Below are 21825 nucleotides of genomic sequence, written 5' to 3' on the forward strand. Positions count from 1 at the left end.
TACTAAAAACACAAAAGGAAAAAATAGGTTAATTACAGCATCAAATCCTTATTATATTTTTATGATTAGAAGTCATATGTTACCAAATCCATATATATACACGTATATAAAAAGTCTATTGAAGTTATTGGTAAACTTTAACAATCTAAAATATGATAAAATGATAAAGCACAAACATGAAATTAAAATAATTTAAAATTTTTAAAAATAATTATATATGAATCTAACAAAATTAAAAAACATATTTCATATTTTTATATTAACATGAATTATAACACATAATTTTCATATAAAATATGATAAATATATTAATTTTGATATTTTGTACTATATAAATACATAAATTAATCGTATCTTTGATACCAATACCATGAACATAAATTCTCTAAGCAATTTTGGATCAGAAAACCAACTCGTTTAGTAGCTAGCTACTTAGCCCAGGTAATCTCTAATATCTGATGGGTTTGGGCTGTTTTTATTCTGGACAGGTTCGAAATTTTTATTTATATATATATTGCCATTGATCAAAGCCCACAAATCTTCGAGTTTTAATTGAATCCAAAACTCAATTAGGATTTCATAGACCTTGCATGTTTGTAACATCCACGACATGTCCCCGTGGCTTTGAGTCTATTCATTGTCGTGTTCAAGCTCAACTTGTAATTTATTTGAATAGTTTAAGTTTGACTTGATAAATTTGATTTGGTTCGGTATAATTATAAACATAGACATTAAATATTATATTTTCGTCATTTATTTATACATTATTTAAGAAGTTTGATAATTTTCTCTTCTTAAATTCGTATTTCTTTCGTCCCAAACAAAGGAAACTTGGAAAACAATTTGTTTACATTGCTAGCAGGTATTGGAATTCGAAGTCATATGATATTTTCTCAACAGTGATGGATATCTTGCCACTGTTATGGCTCCTGAAGCAGTCCACCATTGATTTCCTGAGTGAGCCTGATGTTGGTAACTGCTGGCAAACCCACTGGACCAATGAGTTTATATCCATTGCAAAATCAAACATGTTTCTAAGCAAAAGCTCAGGGAATGCAATCTTTTTTGTGTTGGTCACCACAACTGAAGCTTGCAGGTACTCTAGTTTTGATTTCTCCAGCTCAGCTGCAACTCCATCAGCGGTGTATATTCTCACCTGTCAATGAAATTTATTCAGAGGAAACTTAATCAGTTCCCATGGATGGGTTCCAAACTAATTAATGAACTAAACTTACCGCTGGAGAAGATCGAGTTCCGCAGCACAGAGCAAATGTGACATTCGGATCCGTTAACTCAAGTCCGTAAAGTTTGCGGACAATTGCTTCTTGGTCTTCCTTGTCACCCTTTGGATAAGCCTTAGAGAAATCATGTTTTAGGATAATGTTGGAAAAATTCTCAAACCAGAAACTTAACAGTATCTCTGTGTAGCGTAGGGACAGTAAAAATGTACCTCTTTTATGTTTGAAGGTGCTGGTTTCCTCAAAATATAGTGCTCCATTGCTCGAGCACTTATTGTGTTGCCTCCGACATTGAGAGTAGCCTGAATTCGATGTAATATTACTATTTTGCCAAGATGAAGCCAAAATCTGATATCCATGGACTTTCAAATTCCATACAGAAACACTCGGGTAACTAATTCAGGATGTACCTTGTTCATCAGTGCCAAAAACTTTTCAGGGGTGTTAGGCACACCATATTGGAGATATCCCTGTAACAGTAAAACGACTAGATATATAATGAGGGGTTTAAATAAAAAGAAAGAAGAAGAACGTTAATACTATCCTGAATCATCCTAGCTTACTCATACAAGCTCTGGATTCAGTGTAAGATTTAGCACAAATCGAGCAAAGACCTGTCTCTAAATGACAAAAACATAAAAGGAAAAAATAGCATTCTTTTCCATACTATACATGCATGATACAGGCATTGTACATGTTGATCCAGAAAGCTAATTTCTGCTGGCAAGTCAAGGCTCTCAGATCCACTTTCTGGAGATTGCTCGTCAGGACCCTGCAGATGGAAAACAGAGAAATGATCAGAATTTGTCTCTTCCTTGTTCTCTTGCTTTGGGGGGAATAAAGCAATTCTGAAAATAGCATATTAATGTACATCAGAACTAGATAGATATATCCTGTTTATGCAGCATACCTTAGCTTTTTAAGTAAAGGAATAGAACTTGAACTTGAAATGCATTTTGGGTCCATAGAGCTTGATGTAAATATGACCAGGTTCTTGTAAGGGCCAACGTCCCTTGGAATACTCTCTTCCATATCGAAGATACCATATGGGTCTTGTTGCCTCGATTCCTTCTGTAACGCAAGACTTGACTTTGGATTCAGAGTATTTTCCACCCTAAAGCTTCTTGAGCTTGTGGGAGTGTTCATAGACCTGGTAATAGGGCCTGACTTCTCCAGCTCCATTGCTCTTGATGTTCTAAGTAGCCTGACAAATATGAAGTTTAAACACTTCATGATATTCTCAGAAAGCTTGTTCGGATGCCAATTCTGGCTGTTTTCTTCTAAAAGAAGTGTAGTAGATAGAGATTTTGGTGGGAGGTCCCAGTTGGACTCTGGAATACGATCCCTTGGCTGAAAAAAGTTCAGTATATAGTATTCACAAACTCATAATTAGAAATCTTCCTTAACATCATCCATTGCTATACTAAATTTAGCAGAATCTAAGGGGCCAGACAAAATAACTGGGGCCTTACCTTGGGTGATGGATGTCGAGGGTCTCGCAAGGGTGAAGGTGCCTTCAATAAACCACTTTTCCTTGGAATCCTCTCCTGAAATTTAATCTCTCCTTGGTACTGGTTTTCTTTCTGATCAGAAAGTACTCTCGAGTTTCCCATTCTATCATTTAGACTGAAGTCACTAAGAGTATAATCCCCTTTAATGGCTTTGCTAATAAAATGCAAAGCCTTGGTCTCAAAAGCCATCCTTTCTTGGCCACCTTGCTTTATGGGGCTTTGGTTAGATGTCCTGGATGGAAGGCCTTGAAGCTTACTCATTAGACTCCCAGGTTGCGATTGTTTTGATTTTGTTTCCTTGGTGACTTCCTGTTCCTGCTTCAGACCAAGTTGAAGTTGGCTTATTTGGTTTTCTAGACGAGCTATCTCCCCTTCAACCATAGCCAACTCTGCTAAGATTTCCTTCATCTGCGAATTTCAACCGAATCAGCGGTTAGTCAATGTTTCCTTCGTCAAAAGTATCTTCTTGTATATATATGTTCATTCATTGAAATAGCAAGAATATTACATATATATCCAATTATTTTACTTTGTACTATAATTTGTTTGCATACACACGCACATACATACATACATACAGACATATATATGTATATACATATATACACATATATGTATATATACATATATACATATATATGTGTACATGTATATACATACATATATATATATATATATATATAAGGACAAGGGAAAGAAAAGCCTTACCTTTGGAGGGAGGAAGTTTGGGATAGAGATGGAAGAACCATCCTCTTGATGATGTACTCGTGTCAGAATCTCATGCATCTTCTCTTCTTGATTTAGCATTTTCTGAAGCATGGAGACCTATAAAATGGAAAATCATCAACAACATCATTATTCATTCATATTTTCTTCCCAGCTGCCAACCTAAAGAAAGCTTGACAGAAACGAAAAAGATTCTAAACATCTTTAAATCATAACATGTCATAATTTGCGTAACAAACATAAACTACTAATAATTACTAGATATATTGAATTCTTTCCCGAGCTTGAAAGTAATTGAAAATACCATTTCTTAGCAAGCTGATTCAAATTGTAGTTAAAACTCTACGGTCTAAATTATAAAATATCTTCAAAATTTATAGACTCCATAAGAAAGGGGATAAAAGAGGTATAGAATAGATGGTCCTCATTTACTGCTGCTCCTTTTGGGACAAGAAACAAGGCCATTGACTTGCGTAGTAATTGCTATGCAGATGTTGGTAAATGGGTTTGGCTGATATAGCTATTCTGGGAGGCCAACCTCCAAATTGTCTAGTGTCTAATCTTCTTAATCAAGTAAAAGCCTAATTCCAAAAAAAAAAAAAAAAAATCCATAGGGACTAATATTGCTTTTAGGAGAAAGAAATGATATTACCCACAATACCTTTGAGTATTTAACAAGAAACTCATCATATGGTTCCAGGGGAAAACTAGAAGTTCCAAAGTGAAAAATTAATAAACCATGATGTTCAGACATGCTTAAACACTGATCAATGAGTTCTTAAATCATATATAATAGCTGTAAGCTGTTTATTTAGAGACCTGATCTCTCCCCTCCACAATCAATTTATTTAGAGAGCTCTTAAATCATAAATGATCAATTTATTGCACGATTGCACGCAAACATGCATTTATGGAGACCCATCACCTTTGGATGTCTGTATTTAGTCATAGGCTCATATGTATGCATTTGTATCTTCCAAATGCATGGTTCTCATGGATTACAATAGAAGAGAATGACAGATGATTCATTCCCATACCTCTCTTTCAAGTGCCTCTCTCTTTTGCAGTCCACTCAGCTTCTTTTTCCTCTGGAATTACATGATCAACCATAGATTAAGGAGCAGGCAAAAGAAAGAATAAAAAGAAAAAAGCATAGCCAAAAACCAGACCCTTAAAAAAAGTAAGACGTAGAAGGAGGAGGTAAAAAAAAAGTTATTCGACGTTCTTTTTTTGCTTTAATTTTCAACATTAATTCAAGAAGCTTATATACACACACACACGCCAAAACATTGAAACATTAAACTTACAATCTCCAACGATATGTTATTAACAGACAAGTCGCCTTGGCTGGCCATTAATACCTTCAACCCACCCCACCAATGCCTGGATGAAACGTTAAAACAAGAAGGCCGGATGACCAGGTTTTGATCAAGCTGTGGGTTGGGGGAAGACGAAAGCTTAGACCCAAAGGAAAAGTGGCCGGTTGTTGGTTTTGTTGCTGTTGACGTATTATCATTTGAATGATCAGAAAAAGTATGGAAATTTAGAGTAGGAGGAGATGAGGAGGAGCTTTCAGGGTGAGGTTGGTTCAGAAATTGGGCTAACCATCTCAGTTGTGAGTGGGACATCATGTATAGAAAAAAAAAAAGAAGTTAGAATTTTTCTTGCTTTGACGTAGCTTGCAATTGTAGTCTTTTTGAGGATTACTTTGCAGTTATGCCTTCTATTTTTATTTGGAAAAAAAATCATGATGAATTAATCATACCATCGCCAAATTGAATTCTAATCCCATTTTGTTTATTAAAACTTTTGAATTTAAGAATTATGACGTCAAAGTCAAAGGTTTAAGTGTTGTCTAGAGAACTTGTAAAATAAAGTTCAAAGCTTTTCATGGTTTAGATTTAAAATAATTTTATATTGTGATATTAAGTGATTATAGATTCGAAAATATTTATATGTATGATAATTTTTTTAATTAAATAGTAATAAGATAAAAAATTTTAAAGGTAAATTAAAAATTAAAAAAAAAACTTTGTAACATTGTGAGAATTTATTTTCATTGAATTATGCAAATGAATTAAATTAATTTAATAAAAATTTTGGGACTAATATGTTTTTTTTTTTCTTTCTTTCTCTTCAGCTATTGCATTCATTAATTGTGGGCTTAAAATTTTGTGTTGTTTTTAGGACACAAGTACATGTCCAGGCCCCGCTCTGTTCTATTTAACCTAGGACCATTAAAGACGACGGTTGTTTGTTTTCATTTTCCTTTTTCCATTAATAAAGAATGAAATTAAAAATAAACTCATTTTGACACGTGGGTTTGGCTTATGACGTGGCGTCTCTCCTCCGCAACATCAGTTCATCACTCTTTTTTTATTACCTATTTTCAGTTCTGAAGATGTTATGTCGTTGTTTTCGCTCCAGTTCTGTCTCGTTACATGTCCAAACCTCAAAAAGCAAAGCAAAGTGAAAAAGCATTCCTTTTCATAGAATCACAACAAGTTTGAGTTCTGTTTCAACTCTAGCAATCCTAAGCGCCATCATCTACCTTGCGACCAAGATCCTCCCCTGAGACTAGATGAAAATCCCAGGTTTTTGGGGCGAGATTGAGTAGATTTTTTTTGACTAAAGAGTTAGTAGAATAATACCACGCCTCAATTTCATAGTTTTAGACAAGAAAAATACAAAATGCGGTCAAACAAGCTGATGCTGATGCAAGCCAAATAGCTAATAGCCTATGGATCACACACTGGGCTATTGGCAAATTCAAGAGTCAGTATTTGACCATTGTGTCAGGATATAATTTATAAATGCAAAACGCAAAAATTAATATATATATATATATATATAATATGCATTTTTGGCTACTACTTCAGTGAAGAAATTAGCCACTAATCTTAAGAAAACATTCAGAAAGAGCACATGAACTTTGCAATTTGATTTTAAAGAATGATATGTTCCAATGAATGAAAATGCCTCGTTGTTTTATAATCGAAAGGTAAGCTGCCCACTCACAAGAAGCAGGAGGCCATACGCAGTGAAATTTTTTATTTACTGACGTTGGATTACAAGTAGCTAACCCAAAATCACCCTGAAAAGTTCAATTGAAAAAAGATTATCAACATGTGATAATATGTAATTTTCGTATAAAATATGATACAATTACAAAAATTGTTAATGTTATATGCACACAAATTAGCAAGCTTCCAAGAATCTGGCTCTCTTAGGAACATATATCAGAGAGTATAGTTTCATCATATTGATCATGAAGATTTGAGTAAATTTCAGTGAAAAACATGTAATAAGAGAAAACAAACTCCATTGTTGTGCCTTATGCTACCAAGTAGCAATCTCCCATTGATTAGGCACAGACACAGGTTCCTGCATTGCCATTTTTAGAATGAGAATACTCGTATCTATTTATGGAAACAATATCATTTGTGAAGTAACAAGACTCGGTTTTGCAGTAAAGTTTTTGAGGAACAAAAGCCTGCTCCTGTAGTAATGTCTGACACAAACAAACAAGTAATGCCCTGAAGAAGATGCCATAGCCGTCACTTAACGTTGACTGTCGGTCTCTTTCTCGCAATTCTCTCTATCAACTGACGGGAGCAAAGCGTACACTAGAAAACCTCGTGACGTCCGTCACTTCCCCTCCTTTTGTTTTATTTTCTTTCCATTTTTAACTAAATATTTTCTCTTCAATAAAACTGTTCTCACCGTCCACTCTTCTCATCTCTGCGGCGTCTCGACCCCGCATTTCCTTCTTAATAGCTTTTGCTGTTATTTTCACGGATAATTATCTTAATTAATTTCCTTCTAATACTATTTAACTTCTGTGGTATGTTGGAACTCATTCTCTTTTCTTTTACTGAATTAAGTGTTTGCTTTTGTTGTATTTTTAATTCTTGTTAGTGTTACACAATGCCATTGTTTAATCGGACGAGTTGGGTTTTCTAATCTGATCATTTTGCTGTTATTCATTGTTTATTTTGATGCCATTGTAATTTTATTTGATTTTTTTGGGGTAAAGTCATGCTGATCTACTTGACTTTTTGTCTGCAAATGTTAGTTAAAACAAAAAAAGTTAATTAAAGTACAAAAATTTAGCTATTATTGAATCTGGGTTTTGCATTTTGTTGCTAAATAACTAAACTTTATTATCATTTCTTTGTTCTATGATTGTTTGTTTCAGGAGGAAGCACATTTTGGGTTAGGAGATTTTTCTACATTTGAGAAAATGATTACATATGAGCAAGAACATGATTTTGTTAACTGGGGTTTGCAACTTTTCAATAGTGATCCTTATCTTAACTGTGGATATGGCGGTGTGATAACTCAAGAAGACGAGTGGTATTATCCTGGAAATTATTTCAAGGAGGATCATTATGACGCGGGAAAATGTTGCAATGTAGAAAATGATGAGGCTATTGCTCATACTCTTCAACTTCAAGAACTGTCACAACTTGCGGTGGTGGGATCTCCAAACCAAGTAGAGGAAGAAGAATTGGAATTGCAAGTGTCTGGTTATCCACAAGATTGTGTTGATCAGTCTGTTGGGGACTTTGGTTCTGGTATAAGCAAAATTTTTAATTATGAGTTTCCAGTTCAATGTTTAAAGTTGCTGATATGTCTTTAATGTGTTTCATTGCTGTGTTTATATTTTGTGATTTGTAGGGCAAGATTGTGGTGAGGAAGAGCAAGATGATACAGTGCCTTCCAGTTCATGTTCTAGCTCTGAAGAAATGTTGCTCTCTGAGGAGGATTGGTCATATTCATTGGAGTTAACAGATGAGTATGCTCTTGATGGTGAAGTGGGGAAAAGGCTGAACCGGATGGTTCCTGTTCCTGTAAGTATGACTATAAGCTTTAGATTCTTGATTAGGACATTTCAAGTAGAGCTGTACTTTATGCTTTTAGGTTTCTCTGTGTGTAGCATGTTCCAAGAATCAATGGTGAAATACCCTCAGTTGATGAAGCAACTTTAGATCATCAAAGGCTACTGGAAAGGTTTTCTTTTTTGTTTCCTGGAACTGCAACTTCCCGTGAATTCTTTATCTTCTCTTTTTTTTTTCCTTTTCCTTTTGTTCATAAGAGTTTTTCCTATGTTTTTGTGATTTGGTTTCTTTTGCTGTTTTCCCCTTTGATTGACCTGTATTTTGAATATATGATTCGGGAAGTTCTTTTGCTATAACAGATTGCAGGTCTATAATTTGGTGGAGCTAAAAGTTGAAGGAGATGGTAACTGTCAGGTTAGATTTTAAAGCTGAAAGCATAAAATCTAAAATGTTAATGTGCAGCGGAATTTAGTTTAAAGGTGTCATGTCTTAGATAATGGAAGCTTATTATTGTATGAGATTGATGAGTGTACAAAGAAGTTTAATTTTCAGACAGAATAATGCATGTTTAGCAAATTACATATAACAGATGATAAAGTATATGCTGTCTGTTTTGTGTTTGTTTATGTCACATTTAGTTCATATTTCAAACTTGTTCTTCCCGGTATAATGTAGTTCATATGTATTGTAAGTACACTTGTATGATATCTTATGTGGTTTGAGACTAGCATGGATATCAATATCAAAAGAGCTAACATGGATATAAATGTTTTTGAGAAATATAGCATCAATATAACTGAACTCTGTGTCTAAACTGTCGGTACACATACTTAGTTTTTACTTATCCGTATAAAGCATGATAGTGGTTTCCTTTTAACGTGAATTTCCAGGGTTATGAGTTCTATTGCTTGTAAAACTTTTGAATGTTGCTGTTAACTTCAAATCTTGTTCCTTCCTGATGCTTTTAAGTCTTGATCGGTTTTCATTTTTCATCCTATGACATACTTCCCGGTGGTCATGGAAGCTTACTATTTGTTACTGCAATGCATAATGCAAATTACATATGTGATGTCTCATTAAATTCATGATGTTGCCAGTTCCGTGCTCTATCTGATCAATTTTATCGAACACCTGAGCATCATGAATTTGTGAGACTGCAAGTTGTAAATCAGGTTGGCCTTTCACTTACTATAATAAAGTTTGGCTTTTTATTTTATTGAGCTTGTGTTATAATCTTTCATTGAAATTGTCATGCATTACAAGCAAATTTGATGTTTAATGTTTCTTGTCTTGCAATATGTTGCACAATCAGCTTAAATCTTGTCCAGATGTATATGAGGGGTATGTTCCCATGGCATATGGTGACTATCTGGAGAAGATGTCCAAGTATTTTTCTGCTCCTCCTTGATTTAATCATTGTTTCTTTTTTATTTTTCTTGACCTTGCTTCTTCATCATGTGGATGCTATAGGAATGGTGAATGGGGTGATCATGTCACTTTGCAGGCTGCTGCAGATTCAGTATGCTCCAGCTATGTTTATTTTGTTTTCTCTTGTTTGCGATATATTGTACATTTTCCTGCCTCAAAATTTGGTTAAATTGTTTAATTTGTCTAACCTGCATATCAATTTTCTATTGTGAATCATCCATCTAGTTTGTCCTACAAGGTGCTTTGAATTTATAGACATTTGAAAGAGGAATTGATGCAAATCTATGTGTGCACTGCTTTGAAGTGTATAGTCATTGTAATGATGCAAATATTGGCTATCTAATGCATGCTAATGACATGTTGCAGTATGGTGTTAAAATATTTGTCATAACATCTTTCAAGGATACTTGCTACATGGAGATTCTTCCAAAGGTCCAAAGGTCAAAACGAGGTACAATTATGGCTTTTGCTTCGATCAGTTTCATTTATAGAATCCATGAATAAATTCTTTTTGCTGGATTATCATCAGAATTCTGATTATTATTTGGGTCATTTTAAAATTTCCTCCTAGCATTTGGTCTTTTAACATATATCAGTAGTTAGAAGTGCCTACTGTCATTTTGGGGTATATTTTGACCATTCAGGTTATGTTGGTTACTTGATTGGATATCATCTCCTTTGCATTTTCTATCCTTCCGTTTTACATAGTTGTTTTCTAGAGAAGAAAGATGCACTACAACTCAACCATTTTGATGTTTGGTGGAACTTTTACATCAAATTAATCGGTTTATCTGTTTTCTGCAGTTATTTTTTTGAGCTTTTGGGCAGAGGTGCACTACAACTCAATATATCCATTTGCAGGTAAGTATCCGCCCTTGGAATTTACTTATACATTTTTTCCAGAGAATTAGAAGCGCACTGGTTTATTGTATTGAATGCAGCTGAGCCTGCACTAAAAATTATAAGGCTGCTTCAGATGTAGGTCAAGGTGACCTTGTTTTCTTACCAGTGCTGGGTTTGAGTTGGCCGGTTACTTTTTTGTCTTTAGAGTTTTTTCAGCCTTACCTTATGGAAAGATTGCCCAATGTATTGTCTTAAATGCATCCAAGCGTTGCACATCAATAACTTGCTAAGAGACATGAAATTATATTCCATATTAGGCATCAGAGTTGGCATGCTTTGAACTGTTTCTAGCTGAAGAGATTCCACATTGTAGTTCTGGAAACTGGACCACTGTCACTAGAATAGAGTTTTCTGTTAGCGTTTCTTTCTATTGGTGATGGTGAAGCACAGTTTCTGTTGCATGACATATGTCCTAACGATAACTCTGTCAGTGTATTGAGACAATTTATCGGACAATTTAAGATCTTTTAAGTTTCCGGTTGAGGTGCATAATATGATTTGCGAGGTGGGTTTCAGCTAACAGCACCTTCGCCAGTGGATTGTTTTGTTGGTTTTTGTGCATATGTTGCACAATCCAATGAGGATTCAAGGCATATGTGCTTTTTGTTGCCTTTTAACTAAACCAAGTGTTCTGGAACGAAAGTAACATTTCAGGAGTGGAAAGAGATGCAAAGTAATCGGACATGTATGCAAGAGGGAGTATGGGAGTATTTTGGAGGCAATGAGGAAACAGTCATCTTAACTTATTTTGAAACTGTGGATCAGTCATTTTTTTAATCTGTCTTCATGTTTTTGCAAATTGATAACACTTGGTTTATGTTGCTATCTTTATTCAGATGCCCCTGCACTTGGGACTAAGAAGAAAAAAAGGTGGCGAATTTTTCGCAACAAGCATTTGAAGTCACCAGATGAATATCAATATTGAATGTGCTGACAACTTAAACTACTGTTTCTTTTATCGTGCTTGTTGCTTTTGCTAGAAGCTCATCTCTCGCACCTGCTATTTTCTACCATGTTGGATTCAATGTTGTTTTTAAGCACAGACAGCAAAGCAAGGGCTGAGACTGTAAATTTCTACCATCTTGCTTCAATGCTGCAGTAGACTGTAAATTTCTTGTATGCAAACCTATCCTCATTTATTTTTTCAAATAAACAATGTTTTCCCTAATGTATGACTTGCAAGCTTGTTGTGCATGCACTATTTCCGGATTCATGTTATTTCTTTTGTTGTCGCCCCACATTCCCACTGACGTTTTCTGGTAGCACGCTGAGCAGAAGTATTTTGGTAATAACAAATTTATTAATATAATATATGTTAAATAAATAATAAAATATACAATTTTAGATATACTTTGGAGCTGAGCATCACTATTAAAAAAAATCACCCTTTTCGGATCCGGGGATGGTACAGAACCGTCCGATGCGAATCTTTTTGTCATATCGTATTACAGGTAAGGTCAATATGAAACAAAACAAGTTGAGTTGGCGAATTTAAGGTTAAGAGTAATGCTGGTAAGAGTAATGCTGGACTAACCTGGAAACGTTTAAGAATCGTGACCAAATTGAAAAACTCATCAGCAATAACAAGAAGAAAGACCGACGGCGCCTTGAATTTTTCGTTTGTGAAGGATTTGATGCAACCCTTGGTTAACAAATTCTTAAAGTTTCCTAAACATGTAAGAAAAGTACATCTTCCATCCGAAATTCCAATAAACAAGAGATGAAATTGATTCATTATCACAAACTTGTATAGCCATTCATGAAGCCATTGTTTTTAAAGGAAAATTCGAAGCCATTGTTGCATCCAGTTCTTTGAATTGGTACACAAAAACTTAAAATCCGAGGATAACTGACCTAATAAAAAAAGGACAACAAAGACGGTGAGGGAGAAATGTATATCAGACTCTGTTTAATGTATTTATTCATCCGAAATGACATGCAACTTCTTCTGTTTTTAATAAATTCTCTCAATCTTTCCCTTCTTTGTCATAACTTCCTGTCACCGATTGCAACATTGCTATCTCATTGGGAGAGAACTCCAACTCAAAGTTTGCAACCAAATCAAACTCAAAAGGTGGCAAAGTAGGTTCAGCCCTCGAAACCACGCAGTTCTTCAACGTATCTTGATTGTCAGGGACAACTTTTGGCTTACAAGAATTCGAAGAAGGCGAATAATCCGATAAAAGCAAAGGCGGCTCAGAGGAAAAAGGAACCAAACTAGTGGGGTTTGAAAGGACAGGAGATGAACTAGGCAAAGCGATGCCAGTGCCTGTAGCTGCAATGATCGATGGCTCAGCTTGGCGCAAGAGCCATGCTATGGTCTCCCCATCCGTCTTGTACCCAAGTTCTCGAGTGAGCTGGAAAATTCTAGCAGCACAGATAGGCGGCAGCCTGATGCGCCTGTCTCTGCCATCAACCTTTGCATGGCGGTCTTTAGTGATTTTTCTGCTGGTAACAAGCTTGTTTTGGGAAAAGGGCCTCCGTTTTCTCGTTGAAGCGTTTGACAGAGCCATCTCTAAACTCATGTTCTTCGAGGCCATTGGATATTACAGAAGGAATTCAATAAGATTTTCAGGGTTTATTTAATAACACCTGACTTCGTTTTCTGAGATCAGAAAGAGAAAGAAAAGGCCTTTGAGTTTGAATACTGGAAATTTCAACTGACGTCTTGTGTAATTTTGTGCTGCTTCGTTTACAAATGTGCACCAAAGCCCTTGACTACTTTCTTTCTTGGTAACGTGCCGATGGTGATGTAAGCCCAGCAGTCCATGGATATCTCTCTCTTCCACATGCAGACATATAAATAAAATATATATATATATATATATATAAAACATATTATATAAAAGAAAATGTGCTGTCTAATAAGGAAGGTATTTGGTAATTATTTTGTTACTGAAAATGGATGTTGTGAGAAAGCAAATGGCAATTTTTGAGTTGTGCTGAGCAGACCCTTGCTTTGCTGCAGCTGATATCCCCTATGAACACATTTAAGACCAATACTCAGCCAAACATGAAAATAAATGTTGCTTAGTTGTCATTCAATATAATTAGCAAGTGCATATAGCCATCTTTGGTATACTGATGATATTAGGACAGAATAAAATAAAATGATATTATGAATATAATTTTATTAAATAATATTATCTTATTTTATGTATGATGTATATAAAAATTAAAATAAAATAATTTATTTATTTATCAAAAATATATTTTTTTAAAATTTATAAATTTAAATTATTCATATAATTTTTGAAGATATAATTGGACTTATAAGTTTAATTCCATAAATTAAAAATATTCCTCTCTACTTGAGAAGGATTGAATAATTTTATGCTAGAAAATATTGATCCTCTTTATGATCTTTATTATTTTCTTTAGATACAAATTAAATATGATATATGATAATTATTATCATATTTTATTAATAATTTTATATATCAATCATGATTATAATATACTAACTTATAAATTGCGTGGTGCATACAATAATTTTATTTTTTAAATATATATAAATATTAGAAATTAATATATATATATAATAATAAAGAAAAACCTAATTATGCCATTTGTTATTTTTAGAAAAGAAAGTTAAGTAATACCTTATTTGCGACGGTGAGCATGAGTTTTACCAATGGTCATATGAATAAAAAACCCACAAATATTCGGTCATCATATAAAAGGAAAAAAAAATAGATGATAATATAAAATTTATTTTCATTATATATTAGAAAAAAATAGCATGAAAAATAATTAAATAAATTTAAATGGTTAACTAGAGACATTAAAGAAAATCAAGCAATCAATGAAGAGGGCTCAAAGTTGTTACATGATTAACTAAAATTAAGCCATGCATCTTTTATATATCTGGAAGGGGAAATTATAAGAAGTAAACTAAATTGATGTTTGTGTTAAACACTATCTCCTATACTATTTAGAAAATTTTCTCCAAGAATGATAATAATGGAAGGATTAAATTATATAAATATAAAATAATTTTTTTTATAATTTCATATAGAATTGATATTTTTATAAATCAATTGTTAAATTTAATAATTGATTTATATCGCATGTAAATGTTTTTTATTTTTTAATATATTTTAAAATATATATCATCTTATTAATTTTATTTTTAGAATTAAGAGCTTCACTTACACTGAAATTATTTAAATAAAAAATTAAATTAAATTAAAACTATAGTTTTTACTTTAATTAATGAACCAATGTCTAATCATAATCTAACAAATTTCCTTTTATGTTAAGAGATAAAAGTTGAAACTATTTGAAATTCACACTTATAATATATCACGACTTCTCTTTTAATCATTCAATCAAAAGATTGTTAGCGAATCAAACATTATAATTTATTTATATTTTGTAGATTCGATGATCATATATTTAAATTATATCAAATATAAAATTTTATATATTTATGTCATATTTTATATGAAAATTATATATTATAATTAGTATTATATTTAAGTAAGGGCATAAATGAGAGGTATAAATAATATATTAATAGTTACAAGTTATTTTGATTTATTTTGGATAAAATTTAGATTCGATTCAATTATTATCGAATCAAATTTGAACTCGAATAATTCAATTTATTGAGATAAGTTGAATTTAAATATATTAATATTCGACTCGAATATTCTAAGAATTTAATTGAGTTTTTAAATTTTAATAAATTTTTATTATTTTAATTAAAATTTATTATTTTACTCTTATATATATTAATTTGAGTTTAAACATATAATTTAGTTTGAAATTAAGTATAAAATTAAACTTATTTTTATTAAATAATTTTAATCAAGTAAATTAAAATAATTTAATTTTTATATTGAATTGAGTTTGAATTTAAAAATTAAAATGAATTCAAACTAAATTTTAAATAATAAATTTTAAATTAAACTCAAAGTCAGAATTTATTATTGTATGACTCGATTTGATTATGAACTCTTGGACGGAAGGATCTGTTTCGAGCGGAATCAAACAAAAACAAGACATAGACTGAGGTTTCTACGATGTGGAAGAACGTTCACTCTCACTAAAAATCTATCAGACGCCCTGGTTCTTACTTTCCTACCTGCCTCCTTATCCACTCTGCCACAAAACCAACAACGAAAAGAAAGCATTATTTTTTGTTAGTTTGGGTTATCAAAGGAAAATGGCATCTGCTAATGCTCTTTCTTCAGCTTCTGTTCTTTGCTTTTTCAAACAGGTAATTTTCTTTAATGGGTTCATTTCATTTTCCCTTTTGTTAGTTGCAAAAGCACTGTCTTTTGAGCTACACATGGTACCACCTTATGTTACCTTGAATTTTTTTTCTTTTTTTATTGTTCTTTAACGGAAGAAATGATGAAAGTTTGGTGTTTCTAGAGTTTTTAATGGGTGTTTATGATTGCAGGGGAGTTTGAGGAGGAGAGGAAATCAGCAGAAGAACCAAAGGCTAAACTATAGGCATGGAAACAGCCGATTTGCTGTGAAAGCTTGTGCAAAGGAAATTGCTTTTGATTAAAGCTAAAGGGCTGCAATGCAGGCTGGTATTGATAAGCTTGCTGACGCTGTTGGCCTTACTCTTGATCCTAGGGGTAACTTCTATTTCCATTATTACCCATTGTTCTTATACTTGATTGTATATTTGTATTCATTCATGTTTTAATGTATGAAAATTTTATCTTGAGCCTATTCCTTTTTGGGGTGAAGGAAGAAAGAAGAAAGCTGATTCAAGGGGAATGAAAGGTGGGAATTGCTTTGATTTGTATGTTTTAGAAAATATGAGGTTCATATATCATAATCTTCTATGTATATGTATGCCTTTGACTAATTGTGTTATTATCTGTATCTGCTCGTAGCTTTACAACTCTGTCATGCATCTTTAAGCATGACCTGTTTTCTGAATTGATACAATATGTTTTAATGAAAATTTTCTAGCGAAAACGGGGATATAAAGAGAGCAAGAGGTAGGATAGGAAGACGTAGAAGTTAGAAATATTGCAAGTTGTTTCCTAAATGTTTGAAAAAAAAAAAAAACGTTTTTGTGTGTTTGGTTTTTTTTATTTTTTATTTCAACTTAAATGCTTGTTTTTACTTATTGTGATGGCTAGTCTCAACTCTCAATTATGTTAACTGCAACATGTTTGCTATTTTGAAGGGAGGAATGTTGTCTTGGATGAATTTGGAAGTCCAAAGTAAGTCAATGATGGAGTGACAATAGCCAGAGCTATTTAGCTTCCTAATGCCATGGAAAATGCTGGTGCAGCTCTTATTAGAGAGCTTGGCCCTTAATCTTTTTAGTGTTTGTTCTCCTGATCATATGTGTTGATAAGCATTTAATCTCACCCTGACATGATCATTGGCACTGACATTTTTTGTTTATTCTTTGGCTGTGGGATGAAGGTTGCAAGTAAAACTAATGACTCTGCAGGTGATGGGACAACAACAGCATCTGTACTTGCACGGGAAATAATCAAACTAGGACTTCTGAGTATAACCTCTGGTGCAAATCCAGTCTCGGTAAAGAGGGGTATTGATAAAACTGTACAAGGGTTGGTAGAATAACTGGAGAAGAAGGCCCGGCCTGTTAAAGGCCGTGATGATATCAAAGGTATGCCGCAGAAAAATAGATTGTATTTCCACACCAAACTTATCTGCCACTAGCAAGCAAGCTCCCCTTTCTTATTTGTTTGATTGCATTAGTCATACTTTTACTTTTCAGCTGTGGCTTCCATTTCTGCTGGAAATGATGACCTTATTGGAACAATGATTGCTGATGCCATTGACAAAGTTGGGCCTGATGGTGTTTTGTTAATTGAGTTATCATGCTCATTTGAGACCACAGTTGATGTTGAGGAAGGAATGGAGGTATGTCTTGCTTCAGGTTTCAAACACTTTGTAGAAGTAACCTGGATGTTTTTGGTGGCAGTTACAGTCTGGTTGTTATTCCAATTATCTTTGTTTCTTTTTCTGTCTACTTGCAGATTGAGAGAGGTTACATCTTACCACAATTTGTAACAAATCCTGAGAAATTAATTTGTGAATTTGAGAATGCAAGAGTGTTAATAACTGATCAGAAGATTTCAGCTATAAAAGACATAATTCCCCTGTTGGAGAAGACTTCTCAATTAAGATCTCCTTTGCTTATAATTGCTGAGGATGTAACTGGTGAGGCTCTGGCGACACTTGTGGCGAACAAGCTGCGGGGAATCCTCAATGTTGCAGCCATTAAAGCTCCTGGTTTTGGTGAAAGTAGAAAAGCTCTCCTTCAAGATATTGCCATTCTGACTGGTATATAAATTATTGTGGAGATTTTCTTATATTTATTGGAACATTACTCCATGGTTTTAAGCGTTTGTTTCATTTTCTAAACTGTAGGTGCTGAGTTCCAAGCTAGTGATTTGGGTTTGCTTGTTGAGAACACATCAGTCGGGCAGCTTGATATAGTCAGAAAAGTGATCGTTACCAAGTATTCAACCCAATTAATTGCTAAGGCTGCTTCAAAGGATGAGATACAAGCTAGGGAGGCACAACTAAAGAAAGAGCTAGCTGAGACAGATTCTATCTATGACTCAGAAAAATTGGCAGAAAAGATTGCCCAACTGTCTGGTGGTGTTGCAGTCATTAAGGTAGGGGCTGCAACCGAGACTGAACTTGAGGATCGCAAGCTAAGATTGAAGATGCCAAGAATGCTACATTCGCTGCCATAGAGGAAGGTATTGTGCCAGGTGGTGGTGCTGCATTAGTTCACCTCTCAACTTGTGGTCCCACAATCAAGGAGAAGCTTGAAGAGGCAGATGAGTGCTTAGGAGTCGACATTGTGCAGAAGGCAAACTCAGTGAAGATTTGCCGTCCAAGTGATGATTGAATTTCGTTTGACTATTATGGAAACTCTGTTTTACATCGAACTATATTTGGAGATGTCATAAATGTGAACTTTCAGTCAGTGTGAAACTTAATGCTCTTATCCTATATGATTTAACCGGACCGACATTTATGCTTCAATTTTTAAAACTATTCTGATTCATTATGTTTGCATGCAGGCTCTGGTTTCACCAGCCTCCATGATAGCACAAAATGCAGGAATGGAAGGTGAGGTAGTGGTGGAGAAGGTGAAGAGTAGTGAATGGGAGATTGGTTGCAATGCCATGACAGACAAGTATGAGAACTTGCTGGAGGCTGGAGTTATTGAGCAAAGGTGACAAGATGTGCACTGCAGAATGCATCTTCAGTTGCAGGGATGGTCCTTACCACTCAGGCCATTGTTGTTGAGAAACCCAAGCCTAAGGCTCCTGCAGCTGCTCCTCCTCAAGGTCTTACTATTTAATCACTATGGTCTATATGCTGGTTACTTTTTTAGAGATGAAGAGCAATACTCTCCTTGAATCACAAGAAAATGCCAGATGAATTGAGGTTTTCCTGGTTAGAAGTGTACCTTTTTTCTTTTGTGTGTAACGGCAGGTACAATCTTTGGTTTGCAAAAATGTATTCTAATGATTCATACGTAACATATATGCTCAGCTTGCTTAAGAGTTGTAGGAGGAAATGAAAAGTCTAATTGGGTTGCGTGCATGCATCATTTTGAACCCAACAACCTGGCACCTCGAAAGCCACTTATACCTAGTACCTATTGATACAGAAAAATCCATGAAAATATTTGGTGAGCACTATCCATTCCATGTCTTCATTTTCTCTATTTCCTTGTTTTTCTTTTTTCTTCCAATCTTGTGGTAAGGCTTCTCCTTCCTCCGTCAACACAATCTAGCTAACAGGATAACATGGACCATGGATCATGGTCGAGATGATTGTTCTATGTGCAGGACGCTGGGATCCTTTTGCATTTTATTCTTTATAAAGCAGCATTTGCCTTAGCAATTTAGTTGATGCGGGGGAAAATTTGTTCATAGTAATGAATGGTTTTTTTCTCTTCAAAGCAACATTGGTAGATTCCATAAATCCTTGTATAAAATCCAGCGTTAACTTTTTTTAAATGTGTCGAATCGATAAATAAATAAAGGTTTTACATTAAAATTTGAGGCCTACAACATAAATTGATAGTGCATGATAACCATTAAAGGTAACAATATAAAGCAGTCTCTAGTGTGAATTTCTTTGAAGTTAACCTTAATGTATTTAAATAGGCTATTTTCTCCATTGTTGGTCCCAAGTGATGTGATTCCACGTTATAATCCAAGTCAATATCGAGAGTTCAAGACCAAGGATGAGAATCTACTATTTTCTCCATCACATCTTTGCTGCTTTGTGAAAGTTCTGCTGGGTGCTGTCATGGTCGCTGGCCCATTTCAAGATTCCATTTCATTGGATTTTAACCCTCTGTTTGCAAATTTTCTCTCAGGACAAACAGCTTTGGCGGGTGCAAATGCAAAATCTACACATTGAAGAACCAAAACTAGATAGACACAACCTTTTTCTAGATGGATATTTTTTAGTAGGTTGTGCTTGTTTGGTTTTCCTACATGCTCATTGTTCTTCCCTCGCTGTGAAACAAATGGCTTTTGGCGTAAAGAGACTTAATAATTTAAAATATGTTACGATGATATAATATAAGTATAATATAAAAAAATATATACAAAAGTGATATAATTTAAAATTTTAGTAATAATTATATAAATATTTAATAAAATTTTTAAAAAGAATGTATTAGTACAATTATGTTGTTCGATTCAAAATAATCTTGGTTTTTTTTTTTTTAATTTCAAAAACTTATCAATACAAGTAATTATAAACCTGTTTATTCCCCTTTTGAAATTCTTGTTCTAATTGTATGTTTTGTTATTTGAGCAATGAACCAAATCTTGAGATGCCTCTGTCGACTCAACCATTGATGATTGATTGATGATCGTGTTGAGAAGTGAGAATTTTGTTGTCCTCTGCTGGTTTTGTAAGCTTACTTTTGCAATGTCTAGCAAGAATCATCTGCTAATAAGTTTTCTCAAATTCAAGTGGTCTTAATCTTTATCTGAAAAGTTATGTTTTGTTGCTAAAACATTTGAAGCCGTAGGTTAAACCAACGATTCTCCACCATGGATGCTTTCTTGGCCATCAATTTTAAGCAAAGAAAAAAAATGTAGATAGTAAACGTTCATACAATGGAGAATCAACAGAATATGTTCTTTTCATATATATATTTTCGAAAAGAACATGATCATTCTTTAAAGTTAAGGTTTAAAATTCAAATCCTTTTTCTCTCCCCGAATTTCCTTGTCGACCAAAAACAAAAATTCACATTTCAAATTTTCCTGATTCTTTTGGGTTTTTTTTTTTTTTTTTTTTCATAATTTCAACAAGAATTGATAGACCCTGTTGGAGCTGATTTGCGTGATTCTCTGTAAATTGTAACATGACAAGGGCCCTTCTTGCTGTGGAATATATGACTGTCTTTGATTGAGACTAATTCATAATAGTTCGTCGAATGTTTTAATGGTTACAAATGAAGACCTGTCAAATTGACAATTACGAGAAATATTCTTGAAATTTGTATATGAATCAAATTTTGTTACATTATTATTTATTAGTTTTCTTTTCGGTTAAAAAAATTTAAGAGAAATTATCTCCTTCTTAATAATGAAAAAAACTGTTACAATGAAAATTGAATTTAAATTTTATAAATAAAGCATTTGATTTTTATTAATTTAATCAATCTTCTACCATTGTTAATATCAACATTGACATTTTTTAGATTTGATGATTATATATTCGTATCTTATAAAATATTAAAATTCGTATATTATATTTTATATAAAAATTACATATATTAATTTATATTAAAATAAAAATATAAAAATTATTTTTTTAATTTTATTAAATTTATATATAATTATTACTAAAATTTTAAATTATAATATTTTTATATTATATTTATAATATATCATCATATTTATATTCATATGGCATTATTATATTTGAATTTTAATTTATCTAAAAATTCTTACTGCTATTGGCATTTATCTCCCACGGGAAAATAGAGGGCAATTTGACCCAAGAAGAACACAACATGGGACTTTGGGAGGTCACACTCAACAGATAAGGATGTTTCTTTTGGGTAGGGGCGCCAACCCGGCTGCAATATTTGAAAAAGTCCTATTCGAGAGCAGCCAAAAGTTTGGGTCAGCTCATTCAATTGTGTGCCCACATTGTTTGGGTATTTAACACGTGCAA

General features: G+C 33.5%; 3 protein-coding genes and 1 pseudogene across 5 annotated transcripts; 2 read left to right on the plus strand and 2 right to left on the minus strand.

Annotated features, from left to right (window-relative positions):
• Positions 1 to 690: 690 nt before the first annotated feature.
• LOC111302201 (uncharacterized) lies at positions 691 to 5118 on the minus strand. 2 transcript variants are annotated; one of them, XM_022898139.2, is made up of 10 exons: positions 4783 to 5118; positions 4513 to 4563; positions 3458 to 3574; positions 2711 to 3157; positions 2149 to 2588; positions 1911 to 2010; positions 1649 to 1708; positions 1451 to 1540; positions 1236 to 1355; positions 691 to 1156 (listed from the first exon to the last, which is right to left on the minus strand). In XM_022898139.2, exons 1-10 carry the CDS (start codon positions 5104 to 5106, stop codon positions 848 to 850), a joined length of 2058 nt encoding a protein of 685 aa, XP_022753874.2. In that variant the 5' UTR covers positions 5107 to 5118; the 3' UTR covers positions 691 to 847. The 2 variants fall into 2 exon arrangements, with proteins under 2 accessions (XP_022753874.2, XP_089601045.1); XM_089744919.1 differs by lacking the exons at positions 4513 to 4563; positions 4783 to 5118 and adding an exon at positions 4137 to 4383 and having other exon boundaries at positions 692 to 1156.
• Positions 5119 to 7044: 1926 nt separating this feature from the next.
• On the plus strand, positions 7045 to 11815 carry LOC111302202 (OVARIAN TUMOR DOMAIN-containing deubiquitinating enzyme 12-like). Its single transcript, XM_022898140.2, has 11 exons — positions 7045 to 7319; positions 7674 to 8052; positions 8156 to 8328; positions 8415 to 8488; positions 8676 to 8730; positions 9414 to 9488; positions 9629 to 9702; positions 9787 to 9835; positions 10111 to 10195; positions 10549 to 10605; positions 11484 to 11815. The coding sequence occupies exons 2-11, from the start codon at positions 7719 to 7721 to the stop codon at positions 11570 to 11572; spliced, it is 1065 nt and encodes a 354-aa protein (XP_022753875.2). The 5' UTR covers positions 7045 to 7319; positions 7674 to 7718; the 3' UTR covers positions 11573 to 11815.
• Positions 11816 to 12443: 628 nt separating this feature from the next.
• LOC111301867 (uncharacterized) lies at positions 12444 to 13404 on the minus strand. The gene has a single exon (XM_022897870.2). It carries the CDS (start codon positions 13185 to 13187, stop codon positions 12615 to 12617), a length of 573 nt encoding a protein of 190 aa, XP_022753605.1. The 5' UTR covers positions 13188 to 13404; the 3' UTR covers positions 12444 to 12614.
• A 2228-nt stretch (positions 13405 to 15632) lies between these two features.
• Positions 15633 to 19218, plus strand: LOC111302203 (ruBisCO large subunit-binding protein subunit alpha-like; annotated as a pseudogene). The gene is made up of 8 exons (XR_016328353.1): positions 15633 to 15871; positions 16058 to 16241; positions 16805 to 16924; positions 17048 to 17257; positions 17369 to 17514; positions 17631 to 17937; positions 18025 to 18475; positions 18690 to 19218. The product of XR_016328353.1 is annotated as a ruBisCO large subunit-binding protein subunit alpha-like (transcript).
• The last annotated feature ends 2607 nt before the right edge of the window (positions 19219 to 21825 follow it).

The sequence above is a fragment of the Durio zibethinus genome, chromosome 15, assembly GCF_047325235.1.
Source record: "Durio zibethinus cultivar Kanyao isolate XHJ-2024 chromosome 15, ASM4732523v1, whole genome shotgun sequence".
NCBI classification, from domain to species: domain Eukaryota; kingdom Viridiplantae; phylum Streptophyta; class Magnoliopsida; order Malvales; family Malvaceae; genus Durio; species Durio zibethinus.

Excerpts from the sequence above, each read along its gene's own strand:
- LOC111302201 (XM_022898139.2), bottom strand. The coding sequence starts at position 5,106 with ATGATGTCCCACTCACAACTGAGATGGTTAGCCCAATTTCTGAACCAA. Across the intron at positions 2,011-2,148 it reads CCTTTACTTAAAAAGCTAAG|GGTCCTGACGAGCAATCTCC; the intron begins GTATGCTGCATA and ends TTCCATCTGCAG. Across the intron at positions 1,709-1,910 it reads ACAATGCCTGTATCATGCAT|GGATATCTCCAATATGGTGT; the intron begins GTATAGTATGGA and ends TTACTGTTACAG.
- LOC111302202 (XM_022898140.2), top strand. The coding sequence starts at position 7,719 with ATGATTACATATGAGCAAGAACATGATTTTGTTAACTGGGGTTTGCAA. Across the intron at positions 8,053-8,155 it reads TGTTGGGGACTTTGGTTCTG|GGCAAGATTGTGGTGAGGAA; the intron begins GTATAAGCAAAA and ends TGTGATTTGTAG. Across the intron at positions 10,196-10,548 it reads GGTCCAAAGGTCAAAACGAG|TTATTTTTTTGAGCTTTTGG; the intron begins GTACAATTATGG and ends TGTTTTCTGCAG.
- LOC111301867 (XM_022897870.2), bottom strand. The coding sequence starts at position 13,187 with ATGGCCTCGAAGAACATGAGTTTAGAGATGGCTCTGTCAAACGCTTCA.